Source organism: Ochotona curzoniae, unplaced genomic scaffold (assembly GCF_017591425.1).
Source record: "Ochotona curzoniae isolate NIBS_2020 unplaced genomic scaffold, NIBS_Ocur_1.0 contig_4148, whole genome shotgun sequence".
NCBI classification, from domain to species: Eukaryota; Metazoa; Chordata; class Mammalia; order Lagomorpha; family Ochotonidae; genus Ochotona; species Ochotona curzoniae.
The window spans coordinates 520,459-542,776 of record NW_024466146.1 but is presented as its reverse complement, the minus strand read 5'-3'; the positions used below and the strand labels follow the sequence as shown (position 1 = coordinate 542,776).

The window sequence follows — 22,318 nt, the reverse complement described above, 5'->3', positions numbered from 1 at the left end:
CAAAAGGATTTCGATTTGGCGGTGGTCTGCCAGACTCTTTCCCAACTCATAGAAAAAGCAAAAGAGAAGGAAAGGGGGGAGGTGAAGAAAAACAGTGAAAGAATGAAAGAAGAAAGAAGAGCGTGGCTCTCCTTCGGCAATCTCACAAATGCAAAATCTTCCACTCTGGTGACTCCTCATTAGTTACTGAATCTGACAGCATAATTATCGCAGCTGCTACCCTGCTTAGAATAAATAAATACGAAAGTGGGTGTTTAAAATTTTTTTTGAGAAGGGAAATTCAGTCATCTAGACAGTCAGTAGGACAAGTTTATTTAAAACTTTTAGATTCTTATGTATTTAGATCATTGCCGAATGAGATAATGAGATAGTTGTCTTTCGGTCTAATTGAGTCCCTAAGCTCCTGGCTGTTGGCTGTCACCCCTTTCAAACTTTGCTTCAACTTTCCTTCCTTTGGAAATCTGATCCTGCTCTCCATTTACTCTTCCTGGGCTGATAACCTGGGCAAGGCTCAGTGCACTGGAGTGCAGAAAAGTGACTTTAATAGGATTGAGGAGCTAAATAGCCTTTCACAGGAAACGAGATAATCAGATCTCCTTTCCTTGCCTGTAATGGTGACAAGAGAAAGCACAGTGGATGAGCAAGCCAGAGAGCTAGAACTCTCAACGCAAAATGTCTCCTCACATCGCGCGTCACGTGGTTTCAAACGCCTCCATGGCTTCCTCGGTCCATCAGCAGGAGCTGCTCGGCGCATTTAATTATTCAGGGTGCATGGATCCTGCGACCACGAGGTAGTTTGAGCTCCTGTGTATGTATACAGGCCTTCCATCTTCAAAGCCCAGAGGATCACACAGCGCTTTAAATTGAAGTTGCTAACTAACACGGAGTGCATCTACAGCTCTGACTAGGGGCACGGTACACATGCATATCCGATTAAAGCAGATGATCTTTCCTTTTAAAATTAATTAGTGCCTATTTATCTTTTCCTCTCCCCCTGCCTTCCATTCTCCTAGGACCGCATTTGGAGGAACCCTTGCATCCAGTGAGTTAAAAGCTTTATAAAATAAACATCTCTTCCATCTGGGATACAGGAAATTGGGTTAACCCATTATGCAGATGGGGAAATGAAGGCTTATGGAGGCCAATAATGCATATTACTTTGGGGGAAAAAAAAAGACCCCGCAGATTCTTTTAACCTCAGTTCAGAGATCAGACTCCATGTACCATTTTGTTTTAACTCACTCTTACACAATGAACATAACCTATTACCAACTTTATTTAAAAACTTTATCTTTTCTAATACCAACTTTAAAGAAAAAAATTGGAAAGGGAAAAATGTGGCCTGAAATTACCCTAAATTAGAAGAGAATTTTTCTATGCTACCTTTCAGACTTGTTCACAGGCATAATAATTTTCACAAATACATTATAATATATAATTTTATTAAGGCTTTAAAAAAAAAGATTTTAGGGGCCTGGCACAGTAGCCTAGCAGCTAAAATCCTCACCTTGAACACGCAAGGATCTCTTACGGGTTTCAATTTTAATCCTGGTGGCCCCGCTTCCCTTCCAGCTCCCTGCTGGTGGCCTGGGAAAGCAGTGGAGGACGGCCCAAAGCCTTGGAACCCTACACCCATGTGGGAGACCCAGAAGAGGCTCCTGGTTTTGGATCAGTTCAGCTCTGGCCGTTGCAACCATTAAGGGAGTGGATCATTGGACGGAAGATCTTCCTCTCTGTCTCTCCTCCTCTCTATAAATCTGACTTTCCAATAAATATAAAATAAATCTTTAAAAAAAAGATTTTATTTGTTTTACTTGAAAGAGTTTCAGAGACAAGGACAGAGAGGAAAAGATCATCCATCCTCTGGTTCACTCCCCAAATGGCTGCAATGACCAGAGCGTGGCCTGTCCAAAGCCGGGAGTCAGGAGCTTCTTCCAGGTCTCCCACATAAGTGCAGGTGCCTGGGCTCTGGAGCATCCTCCTTGCTTTCCCAGGCCATCAGCTGGATCAGAAATGGAGTAGCCAGCTCATGAATGGCATATGGAATGCCAGTGTCGCAGGCAAAGCATTGGTGTGCTATGCCACTGTACCAGCCCCATAATATATAATTTTGTATTTGTGTTTCATATAGCATATGTCATAGTACAAACACCTAACACTTCTGTTAATTATAATTTTAAAAATATTTGCTTACATGAGAGAGGAAGAGAGAGGTGGTCAAAGAGAAATCTCTCAAATACTGGTTCACTCACTAAATATCCATAGCAACTGGGGCTGGGTCAGATGGGAGCTGAACTCAATCTGAATCTACCCTGTGGGTGGCAGTGACTCAGCAACTTGAGCCATCCGTTGCTGCCTCACAGGAGGAGCATCACAAGAAGACGGACTTGGGAGCAGAGCTGAGTCTCAAAGCCGGGTACTCAGAAGGAGGATGTACTTCTAGAGGAGCGAAGTAGCCTGCTATCCACTTCACTGAACACTCACCCCAGCTGTCACTGCAAATGGTCACATGGTGCTGAGTCAACAGGCCGGCATTGGTCCACTTTGCTTTCTAATGTGCAAATTGTTCCTTTTATACTATTTTAAAAAGATTTATTTATTTTTATTGGAAAGTCAGACATACAGAGAGGAGGAGGAGAGATAAAGATCTTTCATTTGCTGATTCTCTCCACAAGTGGTGCTGATCTGAAGCCAGGAGCCAGAAGCCTCCTCCAGGTCTCCCACATGGGTGCAGGATCCCAAGGCTTTGGGCTGTCCTCTACTGCTTTCCCAGGCCGCAAGCAGGGAGATGGAGGGTCAGTGAGACTGCCAGGATACAAACTGGCACCTACTTGTGATCCCCATGCTTGCAAGGTGAGGACTTTAGCAACTAGGCACCATCGAAATAACTGCTTTCATAAATGTGTATTTTAGATTCTCCGCCCCACCCCATTCAATTGTTTCTTTTAATAACTTCTAGAACTAAAAGTACAGGGTTGAAGAGTCTGACCATTTTTATGGCTCCTGCACTGTGTGCTACAGTGACCTGTAAAGGTCTCCCCAGTTTACACCACCATCATTATCAACAGAGAACCACTGGGCTACAACCTCACCAGCATCAAGAGTCACTGGGTTAAGGGAAAACAGAACCAGTTGAACAGTTCTTTGTATTTATTTGATGCCTAGTTAAGATATTTTTTTTTCTAAGCATCACATGCTCTTTTTGTTTCCTCTTGTGTAAATTGCTACTTTATGCATTTGCCTCATTTTCCATTCAGTTCCTGGTGTTTTTCTTATTATTTTAAATGAGTTGAAGGGCAAAAGAAAACTATAACTGCCATTGGTTTTAAGACATCTGAAAACTCAAGGGTGGCTGTGTATGTTATTATAAATTTTTTTAAAAAAAAGGAGCAGGGACTAAGACAGGATTGAGGGAGGAGGGGTTCAGTGGTTTTGAGGCATTCAACACGTGACCTGGGAACCTATGGAATCCTTCCTGGAAGGTTTAAAAATAAACAGAGCACAGGTCTGGGAATCCAGATTTCAGATTTAATCCTGGCTTTTCTAGCAAGTTCCTATGAGATTTTTCCAAGAACAATGAGCAGCTCCTTTCTGAAACCTGGCCTCACAAATATTCTGGTTCAACCTGAAGCAGGTTGGAGAATAAAAGCAGCACACAGAATGGGTTTGAAGGCATGGGGAAGTACACAAAGGGCTAAATCAAGCTTCAGGAGTACATGGTAATGAATTTTTACATCAAGGTGTCCCGGCTGTTCTGCTTGCCATCTAGCTCCCTGCTGCTATTCTTTGAAAGGCAGCAGAAGATGGCCTCAGTGTTTGGGCCCTTGCACCTGTATGAGAGACCTGGATGAAGCTTCAGCCTGGCCCAGCTCTTGCTGTTGTAGCCATTTAGGAAATGAACCAGCAAATGGAAGATCTATGTCTCTCTTCCCATCTCTCCTTCTCTCTAACTGCCTTTTAAATCTTTTTTTTTTTTTTTTTAGTTTAAATGGTTGCACTTTTGTAATAAGCACTAAAAAAATTAAAAAGACAATTTCAGCCAATGTTAGGTAGTTATAAGAGAAACACGGCTGGAACTGATTGGGCCTCCTCTGGACCTCTTAATTCCAGTATTCCATGGGATTGCATGGTCCTACAGCTGCTGATAGAATCCTCCTGTTTTCTTGAGGAGGAGAAGTTCCTGGGGGACAGGGCCCCGTTTCCTTAGCGCTTGTGCTATCAATCTCATACCTAATAGACATTCAGTAAACCATTAATGAATGGATGGGGGCATGATTTCCTGACCACAGTAGAAATATAAGTGCATACCAGTTCCTGGGAATCAACGATAGGCAAAATAATAGGGAGAGATGTGGCACAGAGCAGGGAAACAATGACTAAGATGTGGGAGAAGCAGAACCTGTATTTGGGAAAAATGAGTTTGGAGGCATTTAGGATGGAAGTGACTGCTAGGAAGAGGTATTACATGGATCATCCAATTACAGAAAGAATACCAGAAGAAAGCCTGGAGATGTTTTATCAGACTGAAGCCAAGTATCACTCAAATGTTAATGGGCTGATGTGAATGGGGCCTGCTGAAACTGAGAGACTAGAATTTGGGGTGTCCCTAATGCAAGGGAACAGTGTGCTGTGTGCCTGGTGGCATTATGGCCTGCTGGCTGTAAGTTTTTGCAAACTGACTTGTGGAACAATTGCAAGCTTTTAAGTTTTAAGGTCCATTCCCTCCCTCATTCCCCACCCCCCACCAAGATGCTGAAACCTGTTTGCAAAGAGAAGAGGGATTTAGTCCAGGAAGAAAGGGTAGAGCCTAGGATTTGGATAGCAAAATGGGACCAACCCAGAAAGAAAGGGAGACAGCCTTTGAAGTCTTGACGATCAAGCACTGTGGCTTAAGCACCAGACTCTTAAATCACGTGGCATTTACTGCCCCCGATTTAAGAAAAAAAAAAAAAAAAAAAACTTTTCTGGATCAGTGTCTGAAGCTCAAAATGGCTGGGTTCCAAAATCTGCCTTAACTTTCCAATGGCAACATTTGGACAGCTTCCTGGAAGAACCAAGTGCAGCCAGTTTCTAGAAGGGGCAGCCTAATGATTTTCTGGTCCCCTGGTGCCCTGCCCCCACCCCAGTCATTAAGCAGTATTCCTTCCCCAGAGCCCAAGTTCATGCTGAGGGCAGAGGGAATTAAATGAAGAGGCTGGACCTGCCGTTAAGATTAGAGTGCTGCCAAGGGCCTAATTTTAGGCCATAGCTGTCCCAGCTGCTGCCCTGCCCGGCTGGCTCAGCCATGAGGACCACAAGTGCGGCTGGACTGTGGTGCTGGAGTGGGAAGAGTGGCTCCCCTGGCCATCTGTGAAAGCAATCAGCCTGCCATTGGGTGTGTTTTCAGAGGGACTATCAATAATTTCTCCTCCGACAAATGTTTCTTCAGGTGTTCAAGAGTCAATAAGGGAAAATGTCAGAACTTGGCGGAAGTTCCCACATGGCTTGCCATGCTAATATTCACGCTTTTTCGCTGGAGAGTGCTCCCCCAAAAGGGAAGGGGTCCTGGAATTCCTAGTTTTTCATGGCCAATAACCCGGTGATGAATTCTCCCTGGCCCTAACGCTCGCTGCCACAACCTACAGAAAGTGCTGTTTGGAATTCTCAGCTTGATGAGAATGGATGCGCATGGATGGGTCAGTTCCTTCACTTGGGGAGGAGGGCTATGTAACCCTGCTTGCAGCAGAATTCAAGCTGTCCTTCCACTCTCTGCAGATTTCCCAGTCACAGGTTTCATGCTTTAATTGTCTTCTTCAGAGGGCAGACAATAAGAGCTGGCATCTTTCAGATCAAAGGGGGAAACAGAATATATTTTAAAGTGACAACTCTGTTATCCCGCAGCCAGAATAATAAAACGATGTAAATATAAGCCCCTAAATGAGTCCATGCTGAAATGCTACCTGGGAGTGAAACCTCCTGCACAGTTACGACAAGGTCACACCCCCTGAAATCACTCACAGAACACGCCTCTGTTTGGACAGTTCTTATGCCTGGGATGGGCCACGCAACCATGGAGACGCTATACCCTTGCAGGTTGGCAACTGTGATCATGGCAGGTGCTCTCTGTAGGCAAAGTAGGTGCTTGAGGAAATGCTCCCTGGGGCTGGCAGAGCAGGGAATGCCTCAACCTGCAACACTGGAATCCCCTGTGGGTGCTGGTTCAACTCCCGGCTGCTCCACTTCTGATCCAGCTCCCTGGGGATGTGCCTCAGAAAGCTGTGGAGGATGGCTCAAGTGCTTGACCCCCTGCACCTACATGGGAGACCCAGATGAGACTCCTTGCTCCTGGCTCTAGCCTGGCCCAGCACTAGTCCTTGCTGCCATGTGGGGAGTAAACCAGCAAATGGTTTATTTTCTCTCAGTCTCTTTCTCTCTCTCTCCTTTATTTCTGCACCTCTGCCATTCAAATAAATCAATCAGTCATTTCAAAACATGCCCATTGTCAGGGGCAATGAAAAAGCAGGATGGCACTGCCAAGCCACGGTGATGTGTCCCAGGAGAGAGTGCAGGCTCATAGTGAGGGTCCCTGCCATGAGGGTACACACACTGGCCCTGGCAGCATCTCTGTCTCTCTTCTCATTTTCTTTGCAATTTTGCTGGTAGCTTTGCTTTTCCTATCGCTTGTTCTGTGTCCTGTGAACCTATTTCTCTCCATACTTCTGCAGCCCTCCCCATACACATGCACACACGTGTGTGCGCGCACGCAGACACACTCACATCCACATTGCATCCGCCCGCCCCTGTCTCTTGGCACCAGCTCTTTCATCTTCTCCCTCAGGGACTGGAGATGTCGCTGCAGGAAGTGCTTGTCCGCCGAGGCAGCAGCAGCGGAGCCCTGTGGCTTTGACAAACCTCATTTAATTGGGAGGAAGCCAGGAGAATTTGAAAGAACTGAAACATCCACGAAACTCCTTTTATCAGGCATAATTTAAACTCTGCATGGAAAAACCCCTATATGTATAAAGAAAAGTCAACTTCCCTCCTGCTGTGAGCACTCCTCAGCTCCCCCCCTCCAGCACAGGCAGGCTGCTGTAAGATTCCATCTTTTCATTTTTCTAAAAGTGTCAAAGTAGATTTGGGCTCTGGGGCTGTGAGAACAGGGAAAGAATACAGATGTTTCTGGCTCTCACCCATGCGTGTGAGCTTGCACACACAGACACAGACACACATATGGGTATACACACACACACACACACACACACACTGGAGTCTCTCAGTAGTCTTGTTTGCCGGCCACTTGGAGGAATCCGACCCATTGCTCAGCACACATCAGCCTGGACAGTTGATCGCTTCTCCCTAATTACCCTTCGTTAGGCAAAGCTGGAACCCAGAACACTCTGCAGCTTGCCAACCCTCTCAGTCTGCAGAATAATAGAGCCTGGAGGAGAGCTGGTAGAAGTTTACTTAAGTGGCAAAAAGGATGTGTGTGTGTGTGTGTGTGTGTGTGTGTGTGTGTGTGTGTGTGTGTGTACCAACCAAATGTGAACACTTGTGTGAAGTGGCAGTGCCAGAAGTCTCAAGCCCAGGAGAAGAAAGCTAAGAAGGCTCTGCTCCATCTGGGAAAGGACAGTTGGGAGGGGAGGGGAAAAGGGAGGGGGAGGTGCAAGCAGGGGCCTGGGCATCAGGAGGGGAGAGAGACTCTGCCAGCCACGCCTTTTATTCCTCCCTCCCTTTCACCTTGTAAGGCCCACTTGGGAGTCCCCTGCAGTCTGATCTGGCTCTCTGGCTCTCTGGAAGGGACTGGATTCCCTGCAAAGTGCTGGGCATGCATCACGCTCTCTGGACAGCTGCAGCCCACGACACCCAGCCTTGGACTGCTGAGACATGATTTGTGCTAAAGTGTGTGCATGGGTACCATGGCTCCTCTCTCTCGCCCTCTTTTCCGCCCACCCCATGAGATCCTGGGGGCCCAAGACAAGTCTCTTGTTTTCCTCAACGTTTTATGGCACTTTATGTGTTCTTGACACTTCATGGCAACTTAATAAATTCTAACGACTGGCTCTTCATACCAGGTTAAGTAAGACATTAACCTCTGTTATATGATTATGGTTATTTTTGGAGATCTGAAATGACTCACTCAAATAATAATAAAATACCTCCACGAAGCCCAAACAATGGGCTTTGGACTAGTGCAGGCGAGCGTACTAGACAGGGTGCAGCTGCTCTGCAGGGGCTCCTTGTCCTACCCCCTTCCCCCACCATCTTCCATCCTCCCTCCACCAACCATATTGAACCCCCTCTTCCCTGCCTCTTTGCCTCCCATCCCAGCTCCTCTTCCCTCCTATGAATCCTACAAACTGTTTTCCATTGAATGCTAGATGTTCTCAAAGAAACCCCACCAAAGGCTAGGGTTCCCCCTGCCTCCCCCTAAACACAGCCTTGCCTGCATTGCACCGCCCACATCCTCCACACAGCCCTTCCTGCCCACATTCTCAGAATACAAGGAGAGCTCCGAATCACGGGATCTCTCAGACTGCAGATTTAGAGGATGACTTTAGGCCTCGGGCAGCCCAGCTCCCCAGGGCTGGGTAACTTGGGCTTCCCAGTGGGCGGCCAGCCTGGGAGGATGCCGCCCCTCCCCCAGCACCCCGCCTCAGCGGGCACTTCCTTCTGCAGCGTCGTGTTACCAATCAAGAAGGCCCAGTTCTCCTCTCGTGACATATCCGTGTCACCTATCAGCTTACTCTTGATGGAAAGGGAGAAGGGGCTTGTGAGAGGCTTTGGTTTGGCTTCCCCTGGCAGCTGCTGGCTAAAGTAAACAACAGGGAGGCAGCTTCCAGTCTCATGTGCCCTGCTTGCATTGTAGCCCCAAGGGTCCTTGTCCCCTTCCCCCAACCCGTGCTCAGGAGTTTTCAGTAACTCTTCCATAAAACTCAGGCAAGATCGGGTTCTGTCTTCCTTCTCCCAAGAAATTCCACCTCCAACTTTATTTCCAGGTGCAGATTTTAGGATTTTTTTCTGGTGTTGAGGAAAAAAAAAAACACCCACTTGGGTTGCCAAGACATTGCACATAGTTGCCAGTCCACATATGCATGTCCGTGTGCACACATGCGCCTCCACTCACCATCAGGAAGCTGGTACAGCTGGGAGGGCAGCACCCTGAAATAATCGTGTGCAAGTGCTTCCTGGGCTGAGACACGGTCTCGGGGAAATCCCTTGAGCATTTGGGAGGCCAGGTCTTCCGCTTCTGGCGCCTTGCCCAGCCTGGAAAAGAGGGATAGAAAAGGAGGGTTTCTCCAGGGGTCGCTCTTCTGAGAAATCTAGGTGGGAGAAAGGGAGACCCAGAAAGAGATAGAAACTTAGAAAGGTGTTCCAAGGAGAATTTTCCCTGGCATGACTAAAGTGGAGAGGGGACTGCATAGTGGGAAAAGAATTCCCACTCTGAATGTCTTACCTGCCCTGTGATTAAAAGGAAGGCACAAAAATCTCAGTGCTCAATGCCTGGCTTCCAGCCCTCTGTGCTGTCTCTCAGCACAGAGCGCATGGGAAAGGCATAACAGGAGCATTACAGATGCACACACGTGCTATCATGGTTTCTCCTTGCAGGGATGCAGCAGCTCCAAACAAGGAAAAGACTGATGGACTGCATGTTCCAGGCTAGGGACCTAAGGACAGTACAGAGTTCCGGAAAGGGAAAAGGAGAGAGACGAGCTTCCAGAGGGTGATGCCTGGGTGGGAAATAACCTCCCCAGCAGCATTTCTGGAGTTTACTTCCCACCACTGTTAACATTTCCTCCCCCCGACCTTGTGGGAGCTCCTCCTGAGATGGAGCAGAGGAGAGAGATCATGAATTCTCCCAATTCCAGGAAGGACTACTCCTCAAGTTGATTTGGAAGGTGGTTGGCTCTGGAGGATGCAAGGCAAGACTGTGCCCTGGTGGCCTGAGCCAGTGGAGGGGTGAGGAGCCCTTTGTACATGACCACAGCCAAGTCCAGTCACTAAGGCTCTCTAAATGCACCCCACCTAATCAGCAATGTGATTAGGATTAGGGGTGGTCCCTTCAGAGCTGATTAGCGCAGGAGGTGGAGGTCTCATGAATCAGATTAGTGTCTTTTACAAAAGCCACTCGTGGCACCCTCCCCTTCAACCACATGAAGACACGGCAAGACAGCATCTGTGATGCCAACACAGCCTAGCCAGACACTATGCTCACTGATCACGGACTTAGGAAGAAAACAATTCCCTGGCTGAGGAATTTTGTTGTAGCTACCAGAACAACACAGCCTTGGGATGCAAGTTCAGGGATAGCTCTCTGGAGGAAACAGCATTTGAGCTGGGAGCTGCAGTTCTAGGGGCAAGCATTGCCTGTAGAATTCTTCAATATTCAGAGGGGAGTGATGGAGTAGAAAAGAGAATTAACAGAGAATGAAGGCTCCTGGATTGGCCTTGGATTAAGAGGTGGAGCAGAGGTGGAGGTGGTTGGGGAGGGTGGCAGGAGCTTATCCTTCAGGCCTGTGGGTCTTCATGGTCTCTACTTACAGGTATTTGAAAGCCTTGCCAGTCACTCCAGGTCATCCATTTGCACCACCCATAGAGAAGATTACAAGTGCGAACCACAAGAGTTGCAATGAGGCAGATCCTGGAAGGGCCCCACGGGACATGTTTGCCATTCCAAATTAAGGTGCACAGTCATGAAGCACCTTAGCACATCCTCAGTCAAGCAAAATAGATGGGTTGACTTAACGTCAAATATCCCAGAGGAGAGCAGGGAACAGCAGATAGTGCTTACCTTTCCAGGTACCAAAGTGCAGGGATGTTGGGAGAGCTGGCCTAGAGTTGTGATTTGGTAAGATTTACATACGATTTACATAATAAACTTTTCAATGTTTGAGTCCCAGCACATAAAACTATTTCTGCAGGCAAACCTTCAAATTCAGGAGTAATTGCTTCCTAGACAATTTGGAGAAGAAAGCCCCAATCCTTAACCTTATTTCCAGGCCAGTTAGGAGGGCAAGGAAGCTGGGTGGAGGGATGCTCATGAACAGAAGAAAAGTCTAGCAGGTGTATTCTCCCTGTCCAGTATTTTCAGGTGCAAGAGGTAAGGGGTTGGAGGGGGAAAGTTAGTACAAATCACTAGAATCCAATGTTTGTGTGGCAAGAGACTCAGGGAAAAGCCCCTGAAACAAAACTGTAGCTGGCCCACCCATGTGATTGGGTGTGTGCCAAAACTGGAGCCCAAACCCACTTTCTGCAGCCTTACAGGCTTTCTGGTTAAATATAAATTTCTGGGATTTGGGGAAAGTGGTAGGTGGTGAGTGGGGGCAAGGTGTCTGCCAGCAATTGCCATGACTTCCCTTTACCACAGTAATAATGGCTTAGAACTGCTCCTGAGACAAGGTTTGGGACTGCAATCTGAACTTATTTTCATTTGGATCTTATTTACACAGGAATCTGGGGAAGCCAGGAGAGACTGATGGAGATATTGCAGGGACTCCCTTTCTTATAAGAAGTGCAAGCAAATGAGAGCGAAAAGAGGGTCAGAGCAGGAATAGGAGAATCTCTCTTTAGGATTTTTCACCTAAAACTGAGCCTCCCCCAACACTTCCACAAAGCTTCTAGCAGCTTCAGGATTTGCTTCAGTTTCCAAACGCTCCTTTATACCACTTCTCCTGCTCCATGGCTGGCAGAGGTGATGACGAGGGCAAAGTGTGTGGAGGAGGTGCTTCCTCTGGGAGTCAAGTTTATGTAGAAGCTAAATCCATATCCTCTGGCACCTGGGGTTCCCGGTAGGATCTGCAGCAGGCCCACAAATCCTGACCCTTGGCAGGTGTCCTTGGACTTTTGTTCTTACTTTTAGTATGGTGCCATCCTCTCTGGGGGTTAAGAGCCCCAGGGACACCAGTGCATTTCTGAGCACACGTGTTGATTTATGGACACCTTCCACACTGAGTTCTTTCTCCTTCTGCTATCTATGGTCTTGCTTGCTAACCACTACCTTTAATCTCATATTCCCACCCTTTGCCACTACATCAAATCTTTCTAGCACAATTCTGCATTGGTTAGCATCCCTACTTGGGAAAGGAGAGTTGGCATGAAAAAAATTAATATGGTACATGTTAATTTGCCTCCTAGGGTTGTTCCATTTAGATAACATGACAACAATGCAAACCTGGTGAAACTTACTGAACATGCCAGCAGTATCTTATAGTTAGGAGAATCCTCCCATCCAATCAGTGTGTGTGTGTGTGTGTGTGCGTGTGTGTGTGTGTGTGTGAAAGCAAAGAATCCTGGGATGCTTGTGATAGCATTTCGAGGAGAGATATTCCATGGCCAATATAACATGTGTATATTGTAGAACATTTAGAAAAATATCCAGAAAGAAATATATATCCCACCACATGAAGATGACCTCCTTCATGCAAAAATAATCACTACTATTTTGGAAGTTCAAGTTACATGTTGTTTTAGGCTGCTTTTTCCACATCTTCCACATCATCAACATCTTCCAGTGACTAGGATGCGGTTTTAGTGACTACATCACACTCAGTTATGTGAGCACACCCAAATCCGCACAGCCAGGGCCTTTTTATGAGCTGTTTCCTTTTTGTTGGGGTTAGGTTAGAAAAGTACTATTCAAATCACACTGCACCAACTATCCTCAAAGAAAAATATTTGTGTGATTATGCGATTGTTTCTTTAGGACAAATTCTTAGAACTGAAACTTCTTGGATTCACACTATTCTCTAGAAAACTTGCAGCAATCTCCTTTTCTGTGCTCTGTCTCTACAAGTTATCCAGGATAACAAGTTCAATCCACTTCAGCCAATGTGAATTGCCATGGGCCACATGGTTTATGAAAGTCATAAGAAGGATTAAAATTGTGCAGTGAGCCTAAAAGATGTGTTAGATGCTATCTGTGATTTAAAAATTTCAGGATCCAGACACAAGCAGGAAGGAAGAAGGAAAGCCAGGCTTTGTGATTGCATGAAACACTATCTACTAATCCAACACTACACATCTGCTCTCTGGTGGTTCTCAGGAGTCCAAGGCAATCGAGCCAACCATTCTAATTTCTTCACACAATCTGGCTCTTCCATTCCCATGTTGCTCTTGGCCTGTGTGGTGCAGACTGAGGCTGCCACCTTGGAAAACAGAGTTCTGCATTTTTCCTCTAGAAAGAGAAGAGCAGATGTAGAGTCTGCACTTCCTAATGCCCTCAGGTGAGGATGAGATAGACACCATGACAAGAAATGCAGTACAGTCAGCTTTCTGGATTTGTTGATTTTGCATCTGGAAACTCAACCGTGGATCGAAAATCTTAAAATAAAAATGTATCTATGCTAAAATGTATAGGCTTTTCCTCCTTGTCATTGTGCCCCAAACAACAGAGTTTAGCAATTATCTGCATAGCAATTACATGATATGGGTTAGATTAGTAATCCAGAGTTGACTTAAGGAATATGGAAGGATTTGTGCAAATGTGAGCTCATTTGTATCAGGGACTTGAGCATCTGTAAGCATTGGGTTTTCTGTGGGAGGTGGCAGTGCGACTGCCTACACATCCAACACCAAGAAGAAACAACCCAGAGAAGGTGTTCTACAAGGTGCCTATTTAAATGTTGAGTGTGCACCTCTTAGGGCCATGGTAAAGAGGTCACCATGGAACCTGCAGCGTGACCCTGAGATCCATTCACAGGGCTTGACTCTATTGCACCCCTGAAGGAATGGTGGAGAAAAGCCAGCATTACTCCCCCACTTGCCATCTGAATCAACTGGCAATCCACCAACAATCCTGCCCCCACCACTAACAGTTGGACAATCCTGACATGTTACTTAACTTCTTTGGGCCTTAGCTTCCTCCTCTTTGTCACAGGAATGCCTTCTATAAGGGTGGAATGTGACCATACTCACATATGCAGTGCTCTGCTGAGCACATGGTGCACCTAATACTAGCCTCCCCAACCCCCCCAGGGCCCTTTGCCGAGCTCAGCACTTTCTGCTGTGCTAACCTAGGCCAACACTCGCACATCACTTCAAATCTTGGAACTATTCTGTTTGTGCCCTGTCCAATGCAATAGCCACTACTTGCATGTGGCCATTGAGCCCTTGGAAGGTGACTAATGCAAATGAATGACTGGATTTTAAATTTAATATGAAATGATTTAAATGGCGACTGGAGTGATTCATTGCTTTGAAGACCTGAACTGAGAGAAGCCACAAGTCTGAGCCTAAGTAAATTGAAATTGCCAGAAGCAAAGGAACATATAGAGGAGGTGGGGGTCACCGGGCCAGAAAGACCAGAGGGATATTCAGAGGAGTTCAAGTCCTGCTCAGGCCTAGAAGGAAGGGCTTGGGGGAGCAGAGCAGGAGGCTGGAGGCTCTGTCTTCTGCTGCTGGGCAGTGGCAGCAGGAGCAGCATAAGGTGGAACTGTGATTTGCAGGTTTGGGATGATCTAATTTGGAAGCCAAGAGTAAAATGATGCACTGACATCCAAATCTCTCCAACTCAGTATCAAGGAGTAAGAGTTGGCACATCTTGCCTGAAATGATGAACAGCAGTTCCCTGGTACCTGTCTCCAAATTAGGGGGGAGAAGGGTTCAAGTTACCCAAGTATAGTGCATGTGTAATAAGGGCGGGGCACACTGACACCCTGGAGGACTTGTCCCTCTGGGTTAGAGGCTTTAGGTTGCCCATAGATCCCCAAGTCCCACTTATTTCCTTGTTTGTGTCCTGGTAGCCACACCACAGTGTGAAGGCCTTGCCAAGCATGTCAGTAGTGGGATGGAGAATGCGAACGAGTCTGGGTGAGGTTGCCTCCACCACATTTCCTGGCCAGGATGGCTCCCGTCACATGCTCACTTGGGATCCTGGCCCGGGAAGTCCCTCCCCTCCCCACCTGCGCAAGTGTGTTTTTCTTTGACATTTGAGCTCATTTCTCCTGTCTCTGATGTTTTTCCCCCACTGCCCTGTTTGCCTCCTCACTGAAGCAAAAAGAACAGAGCCTTGGCTAATTACGCTTAGATCAAATAATGCTGGTTATTGTAATTGGTCACTGTCCGAAAACACTGGAGTTCTTCTGCACCCCGAGGTTGCCTGGAATGGCTTAGTTAGCTAACTATTCCCGGAATGTCTCTATTATCTGTTTTACTTTGCAAAAAGAAACTAGGGATTTGTTGAAAGCTGGTAATAAAAGTCTGCCCTGGTCTGAGGGGAGACAGCGTAGAGAGGGCCTGGGAAAGCATGACCTCCATGAATCAAGTCCCCCCTCCAATGGCCACTCAATGAGGTTATTGGGTTTCTCTGTGTCAGAGAATAATAAACCCACTAGGTTTTCTTGCAGGCCAACTCAATCTCATTCTCAGAGCCTGGGGCATGGCTGGGGGGCTCAAAATGATTTTAATGACCAAACTCATTGCAAGTAAAATGGTTCCTAGAAGAAAACGAACAGACTCCCTCCATCCCAGGGAAATGACTCTGGGATCCAGAGCCTCATGCCCAGGCACTTAAACACTGCTGTTCAGGGAGATGTCCCTCCAGCTTGCTTAACTGTATCCTTCCAAAGCAATGCTCACCTGTCGCAGATGGTCTGTAGGCTTTGAGGTTTCGGTGCTGGAAACCATTCTGGAAAGCACACAAAGAAACCATTCATTAACAAACAAAAACCAAAAAACAACCCTAAAGTCTTGTTGTCAGAAATGTGATTAAAATCCCAAATGCTCCTCTTGGCTCGGGGTAAAGAAGGAGCAGGGGTCCGCTAGTGTCCTCTAAGGCCTTGTCTCCTTAGCTTTGGCATTTGGTGAAAGGTTGCTACTGTGAGATGAACCATGTGTTCCCCCCAAATCCTGGCCCCACAAACTTCAAACGCTTCTTTGGAAACAGCATGCCACAGCAGATACAATTACTTTAGATGAAATCCTGAGGTTGACCCAATTCGATGGGCAAGATCATGAGAAAGGAAGAGGCCATGAATGCACAGAGCATGGGGTATCTAAAGCCAAGCGAAGGCCCAGAACAGACACTCCCTCACGGCCCTTGGAAAGACCCCGTTCTGCAGACACCTCCGTTTTACACCCCCCAGCTTCTAGAACTATGAGTCAAAAAATGTTCAGGTTGTTTATGCCACCCTCCCCTTAAACTTAAAAAGTGGAACTTTGTGAGGACAACCCTAGCAAACCAGTAATAAAGACAGGTCTAAATGTTTGTGGGAAAAGCCAAATTCAAAAGATAAATTTATGCTGATGCAAAAAAAAAAAGAAACCATACACAGGTTTTCATGATATGCATTTTCCCATGAACTTTTGAAGACTCCCCCTACTACAGCTGAAAGTTTCAGAGAAATCAACCTTTAGCTAACGCCTACAATGGAGAGCAGGAACCAAGTGCTGGGGAGAATATAAAAGAAATCTGCCCCCTCACCCCCCCGCCAGAGTTTGCAATTCCTTTGGGAGAACAAAGTAGACACACTTGCATGATGCGTCATACTACCACGTCTCAAAGGCTCAGACAGGGGACAAGGAGACGGGGCTAATTTTAGGTCACTGGAAGTAAAAATGGGAATGAATTCTGGTTTGACTAATCCAAAGAGAATGATGATAAAAATTAGAACTGTCATGGGAACACTCTACAACACTGTCATTTGAGTACATCTATTTCTATCGTTTGTGATGTTGACATTACTAACCCACTATCTAACCCAAACTGAACTCATTCTGAAAGGGAATAGACTTACTAAAAAATACGGGTCGGATGGCTTTCTCTGTGTAAGGCTGCCAGAGGGGCTATGGAAGAAGTGGGTGATGCCACCCCTTCCCCAAACTCCTCTTCTTCCCACCCTGCACCCAGCTCTTGTACAAACAGAACAAACCAAGACTTTATCACATCCAAAAGTGTATTTCATAGTTGTGGGCAAAAACCTGTTTTGGTAATATAGACATGTTAGTTTTGGTTTGTACGGAGAAAGATTTCTCAGTGGTTGGTGATGATGCCAACAGGTAGTCAGTCTTCCTACTTCTATGCTTATCCTCACATGATTTCATTATTTGAGGGAAAGCATATGTAACCAGTCTTTCCTATCAGTCCCTAATTCCTAGGTTCTGTGTTCAAAGATTTAACCAATTGGCTGGGGGGAATGAATCTGGGCTAAGCAGGTGTAAAGTTTTTCTTGCCGTCAATCCTGAAAACAATACACAATGGCAATTTACATAGTATCCACATCCTGATAGGTTTTATAAGTAGCCTGGTGATCATTTAAATGACCCAGGAAGATCACTCAGATCCATAGATTATGTGCAAAGTCTACACCATTTATCTAAGGGACTTGGGCATTTATGGACTTTGGTAACCCTGGAACCAACCCTCTGTGGACAGCAGGGGACAAGACCATATTACTTTGAAATTTCAAAAGTAAGTTCAATTAAGAGTTGAATTTATAGTACTAAGAGTTGTAGGGTGAAAGGAGTGATCAAAGAAAGCGATTTAAGTTGTTTCCAAGGTCAGATGCAATCAAATGTGAACCATTTTGTAGTCCCAGGTGGGTATTAAGAAAAGCACTTATGTATACCAAGTTATTTACTTTCTGTTAAGTTTGATTTTGTCTAAATTTAAAATAGTTTGTAAAGATAAGAATAGTGGGCATTTGTTTTGTATGTTTACTTCCAAGCCTCTTTCTGCTGCTTGTTTACAGTTCTGCCCTGACCAAGCAAAATTAGGATATCTCCTCATTCTGTCATTTTCCAATTTCCAATCAGCATAATGAAATCCATTTCAATCCTCTTCTGTTTTCTTTCTTTCCCTTCTTAGAGCTCTACATGCTATGGGTTCTTTGTTCCTTTCTTTTTGACGTTTAGTATTTTTAAGAATTAACTTATTATTAGAGAGAAAGAAGGGAAGGGAGTGGGGTGAAGAGAGACCACTCCTATCCACTCTGCTTCTCCCCAGATGCCTAAAACAGCTGGAGCTGGTCCGGACTGATGCCTTTAGCTAGGAGCCACTTTAGGTCTCTCATGTGGGTGGCAGGAACCGAATCATCTGAGCCATCACTGCTGCTTCCCACAGTCTGCATAAACAGGAAGCTGGAGTCAGGTGCCAGAGTCAGGAAGCAAACTTGGGTACCCTGATTCAGGATGTGGGCATCTTAACCAATGTCTTCATCGCTAGGCTAAATGCCCACCCAGGCTTTCCAATACTACTTCTAACTTTGTTGTTGTTCTTGTGAAATCTGGGTTATAACTGAATTAGCTACTGATGGATTTGAGGTTCAGTTGAGGCCTGAATGACATCAGCCCCCAGGTTCCTTCACCCAAATTGCAGGTTGGAGTCACCCCACAAGGATGCCACCGAAACAGTTCAGTGACTTAAGGAATCAAATGTGCCTGCTTCAGCATATTCAACAAAATAAAGCCAATTAGCATTTCCCTCCTCCGTTCCTTCCCTTAGGAAGCAGTGGGCAGTCTAATCGGCCTGGTAATACACTTGAACCCTGGATCCAGGTTTTGAATCCCTGCTGTGCCACCTACCTGTTGTGTGACCTGCAAGTGGTGCTGCACCTTACTGGGCATCACTTTTCCCCTCTGCACAAAGTGGCTAATTGCAGTTCCTGTCGCACAGGGTTGTGAGAACCAGCCTCAAAGTGATGGGCCAAGCATTTGCTCATTGACTGTCATTTTCCTGCCTCGTTCCTTCGCCAAGTGTCACAGTTCTCTCTGCTCTGAGAGGATTGCTGCTTCCTTGACATCTTTAGAAACCTTCTGTAGCTGTTTCCTTCTCCTTAACTTCTAACTGCTCCAAGCTCCTGTTCTTAGAAATCTGGTTTAATTTGTTCTGTATGTTCTGTGTGTGGGTGAGAGGTGTGTTTCCTAGCGGAGCGATATAGTAACATAAACACATGCCCAGGCTCTGATTTCCCTTCTGCTTCTTATGAACTCTGGGATTTGGAGAACATCGCTTAACCTCTCTGGTTGAGTAACAGAGAAAGTTTCCAAGTCTGTAAAATGGGACTCATTTTCCTAGCCGTTAGGAGGATTAGGGAAGATGGAGCAGCTGGCACATGGGGCTGGCACTCCATGGATGTTAGTCTCAGGCTTCTCCTCCCTTCCTGCTCATACTTCTCATTTTTGCAAAAGTAGCATGATCTAACAGTGGCTTTCAACCAGAGCTGCCTAAGAGCCTCACCTGGGGAACTTGCACAAGCAGGGCAGGCCTGGCTCCACCCCTGTGTGCCTGATTTTAATGGACCTGGGGAGGGTCCAGGCATTGGTTAGCTGCTGTGCTGTTACTTTGTCCTTAATGGTCTCCAGATGTTTTCAGGCAGGAGCTAAGACAGAGAAACGGCTGGCCCAGAGCAAGGGCAGGGCCAGACCTCGCAAGCAACCACACATCTTGGGGGCTCTTTTCCTCCAGTGAGGTTGTTGTGAGAATTCTGTTCTTCAATAAAATGAAAATTAAGGAACACAGGGTCTGACACGTGCTGCACAGGTCGCTCAAGGATGTGAATGAGGAAGTAACATCAGGGAGAGGAAATCTGTTTTCATATTTTCGCCCGGGACCCAGGAGGATCTGCATTTGGGACTCGGGATTGCATGCTTGCGATCTGCAGATTTGTGCTGTCCTTGCCCTCCACTATCTGTTTTGTAGCTACATGAGCGGAGATAACGGGGGTTTGATGTGTGCAGGATCCACCAGGGAGCTGCTGGGAGGCTGAGCCTAAGCCCAGGGCTTGTTTGTGGCCACCCTCCCACTCCGATGCAGATAGCCTGCTGCTGAATGACCTTGACTCTCTCCCATTGATTTTTCCCAGTAGTTAAGCTGCAAGCGATCAATGGGAGAATGATCCACAAACAGATAGGCATTTTACACAGCGCCATTTCAAGAGGAGGCTGCTCCTCTGGCTTTAATAGCTCTAAAAATAATAGGGCTGGAGGTAGTTTGTTTCCCTTCTCCTTCCAAAGATGATAGTAAATCATTACACCAGACTTTTCTCCCTCTCCTCCCTTGGCAGTTCTCTTTAAAAGAGCTTTCATTTGAGTGCAGTTGGAATTCAAGGCAGGAAAAACTATGGACGAGGCGAGGAAATCTAAAAAGGCAGAACATCTTAATTTCCAAATGAAGCAGAATGAAATAAAGACAAGGGTGGAATGGGTACTAGCATTGTAAAAATAGTGCATTTTTCATAAATGTTTAATAAAGCTCATTTCACAAATGACTCATATGGTAACAGTCAATAGAGATTTGTTGATGGATTGATAAAACATCCCAGGACAATTTTGAGTCTTAGCTTAAGGTAAAACATTTTCTAGTTGCTATAGTCTTGCCACGATCACCATCACCCCAAGGTTATCTTGTAGTGTAGTCTACTGAATTCCATCTCTGGAATTTCCTGAATACAATGCATTCTTGAGATACCATATATTTAAATAGTTGATAATGTTGTTAGGCTCATTTTGCTATCTCAAGTAGTAACTTTAAAATGGCACTGCAAAAACTCTGTAGCTCTGTCTCTTCCACCTGCAGCTCACCCTACTGGGAACACACACACACTCATCCCCTCCCTGCAGCTGGCATCACTTTCTCAAGGAACTGACACAGAAGCTCCCTCAGTCTCTGGCCAAGTGGCCTCTGCCAGGCTATAGATCGTTCTTGGCTTCTGAAGGGCAGTGCTCTCACGGAAGATGCTCTTTGGCATATGAGTTTGGTGCTGCAACTCATAGTTTCTGAGAAAAATGTCTCATCCACTGACTAAAGTCTCTGTAAGGAAGGAGAGGTGGAGCTGTGGATGGGCACAGTCAGGGGTCTCCTTTCCAAGGCCAGCGTCACAGTGTATATGTGTCCACTGCAACAGATGATTTTTTGAGCTATTGCCGGAGTATGCTTTTCAGTGTGTTTATCATAGTTAACGGTGCGTTATTTGACATCTCCCCTGTCATGCCAACTCGACATATACCATGGGTCATGAAAGCATGCACAAAAATGCATATCACAAAAAAATCTACTTGCATTTAAAAAATATTTTGTATCAAAAATGAGCACATTTTAGAACTCCACTTTTCCATGAACTTTTTAAAGTGTCCACTTATGTAAAGGCTACCATATGTAGTTCCTGGCCTTTTTCCAGTGAGTCTATGGTGCTATGATTTCCCCAACATTATTATTGATTATTATATCCTGGCCTTTCTTAGTCCCTTTGACTGTTTCTTTGCAGTTTCCTAAGATTTCTTTTCTTCTGCTTGGCTCATCAATACTTATTCCCCAGGGTTCCATCCAGGCTTTCTCCCCTTTCTCTAAGCACTCTCCCCTGGGCATCTAAATTCACACTTGTGGCTTCAAATACCTCTTTAAGCAGACATCTGATTGCGTATTTGTACACTGACCTCTTGTAGTGGCTTTTGAGGTATCTCCATGTGGTGGTCCTAAAGATAATCAATTTCTCTGTTGAAATCTTACAGAGTACTCACTACCTGCCCTGTGAATCAGTTCCTTCTCCTTTTCTTTTCTATCACAATAAATGGTGCTGTCAAGTTCTCACCCATCAAAGATGGTTCCTCTTCACACCTCAGATGCAACTGGTCACAACTGCCCACTGAGCGTCTCCTACTCGCTTTTTAGATTCATCCCCTTCTCTCCCCACTTACTGTCACTGTGCTAGTGGTGGCTCTCTGTCTTTTAAAGTATTACCACATGGCTTCTGATCTCAACTATTATCAATTCAATTCCACACAGAATCTTCCAGCAACTTTTTCTAAGGTTAAACTGTCATTTTATAACCTGTAACAAGCCACACTGTGCCTCCTCTATGCTTATATGTGGAAGTCCAAATCATTAGGATGATTACCAAAAGCTTTCCAATCTGGTTCCTGTCTACCTCTCTGGGTTCATCTCCAGAAATGGCCTAGTACAAAGCCAACATGGCAGTTGACCTGAGCAATTCATTTGCTTTGTATATTATCAAATATATGGCCATGTGTTCAATGATGCTTTAGTCAATGATACATTAAGTATATAACAGCAACCCAACAAAATGGAAATGGAGCTGTGGACTAATGACATCATAGTGGTCTAAACATCACAGCACATTACATTGTCCTGCTTGTGGTGGTCCTGGTGTTTAAAAAAAAACCAAAAACCTCATTGTGTTGCCAGTCATACAAAAAACAGCACACACAATACCTAATACTTGATAATGAAACTAAATGACTGTGTAACTGGTTTGTGTATTTACTCTGTATCACTGATTTTAGAATGTATGCCTTCTATTTGAAAGACAAAGTTATCCATAAGAGAAAGTGCCATGGCAAGCCAGCAGCAGCCTTGTCCCTCATTTCTCTCACGTCTCTTCATGGCATC

General features: G+C 45.6%; 1 protein-coding gene across 2 annotated transcripts in view; it reads right to left on the bottom strand.

The window, feature by feature from the left end:
• Positions 1–22,318, bottom strand: part of CDK15 (cyclin dependent kinase 15) — a 78,542-nt gene that overhangs the window by 2,544 nt on the left and 53,680 nt on the right. For both annotated transcript variants that reach the window (XM_040984401.1, XM_040984402.1), the window contains exons 11-12: positions 15,553–15,601; positions 9,104–9,243 (exon numbers count right to left, since the gene is read on the bottom strand). In XM_040984401.1, coding sequence (XP_040840335.1) covers positions 9,104–9,243; positions 15,553–15,601 — 189 coding nt within the window. The remainder of the gene's footprint in view (positions 1–9,103; positions 9,244–15,552; positions 15,602–22,318) is intronic.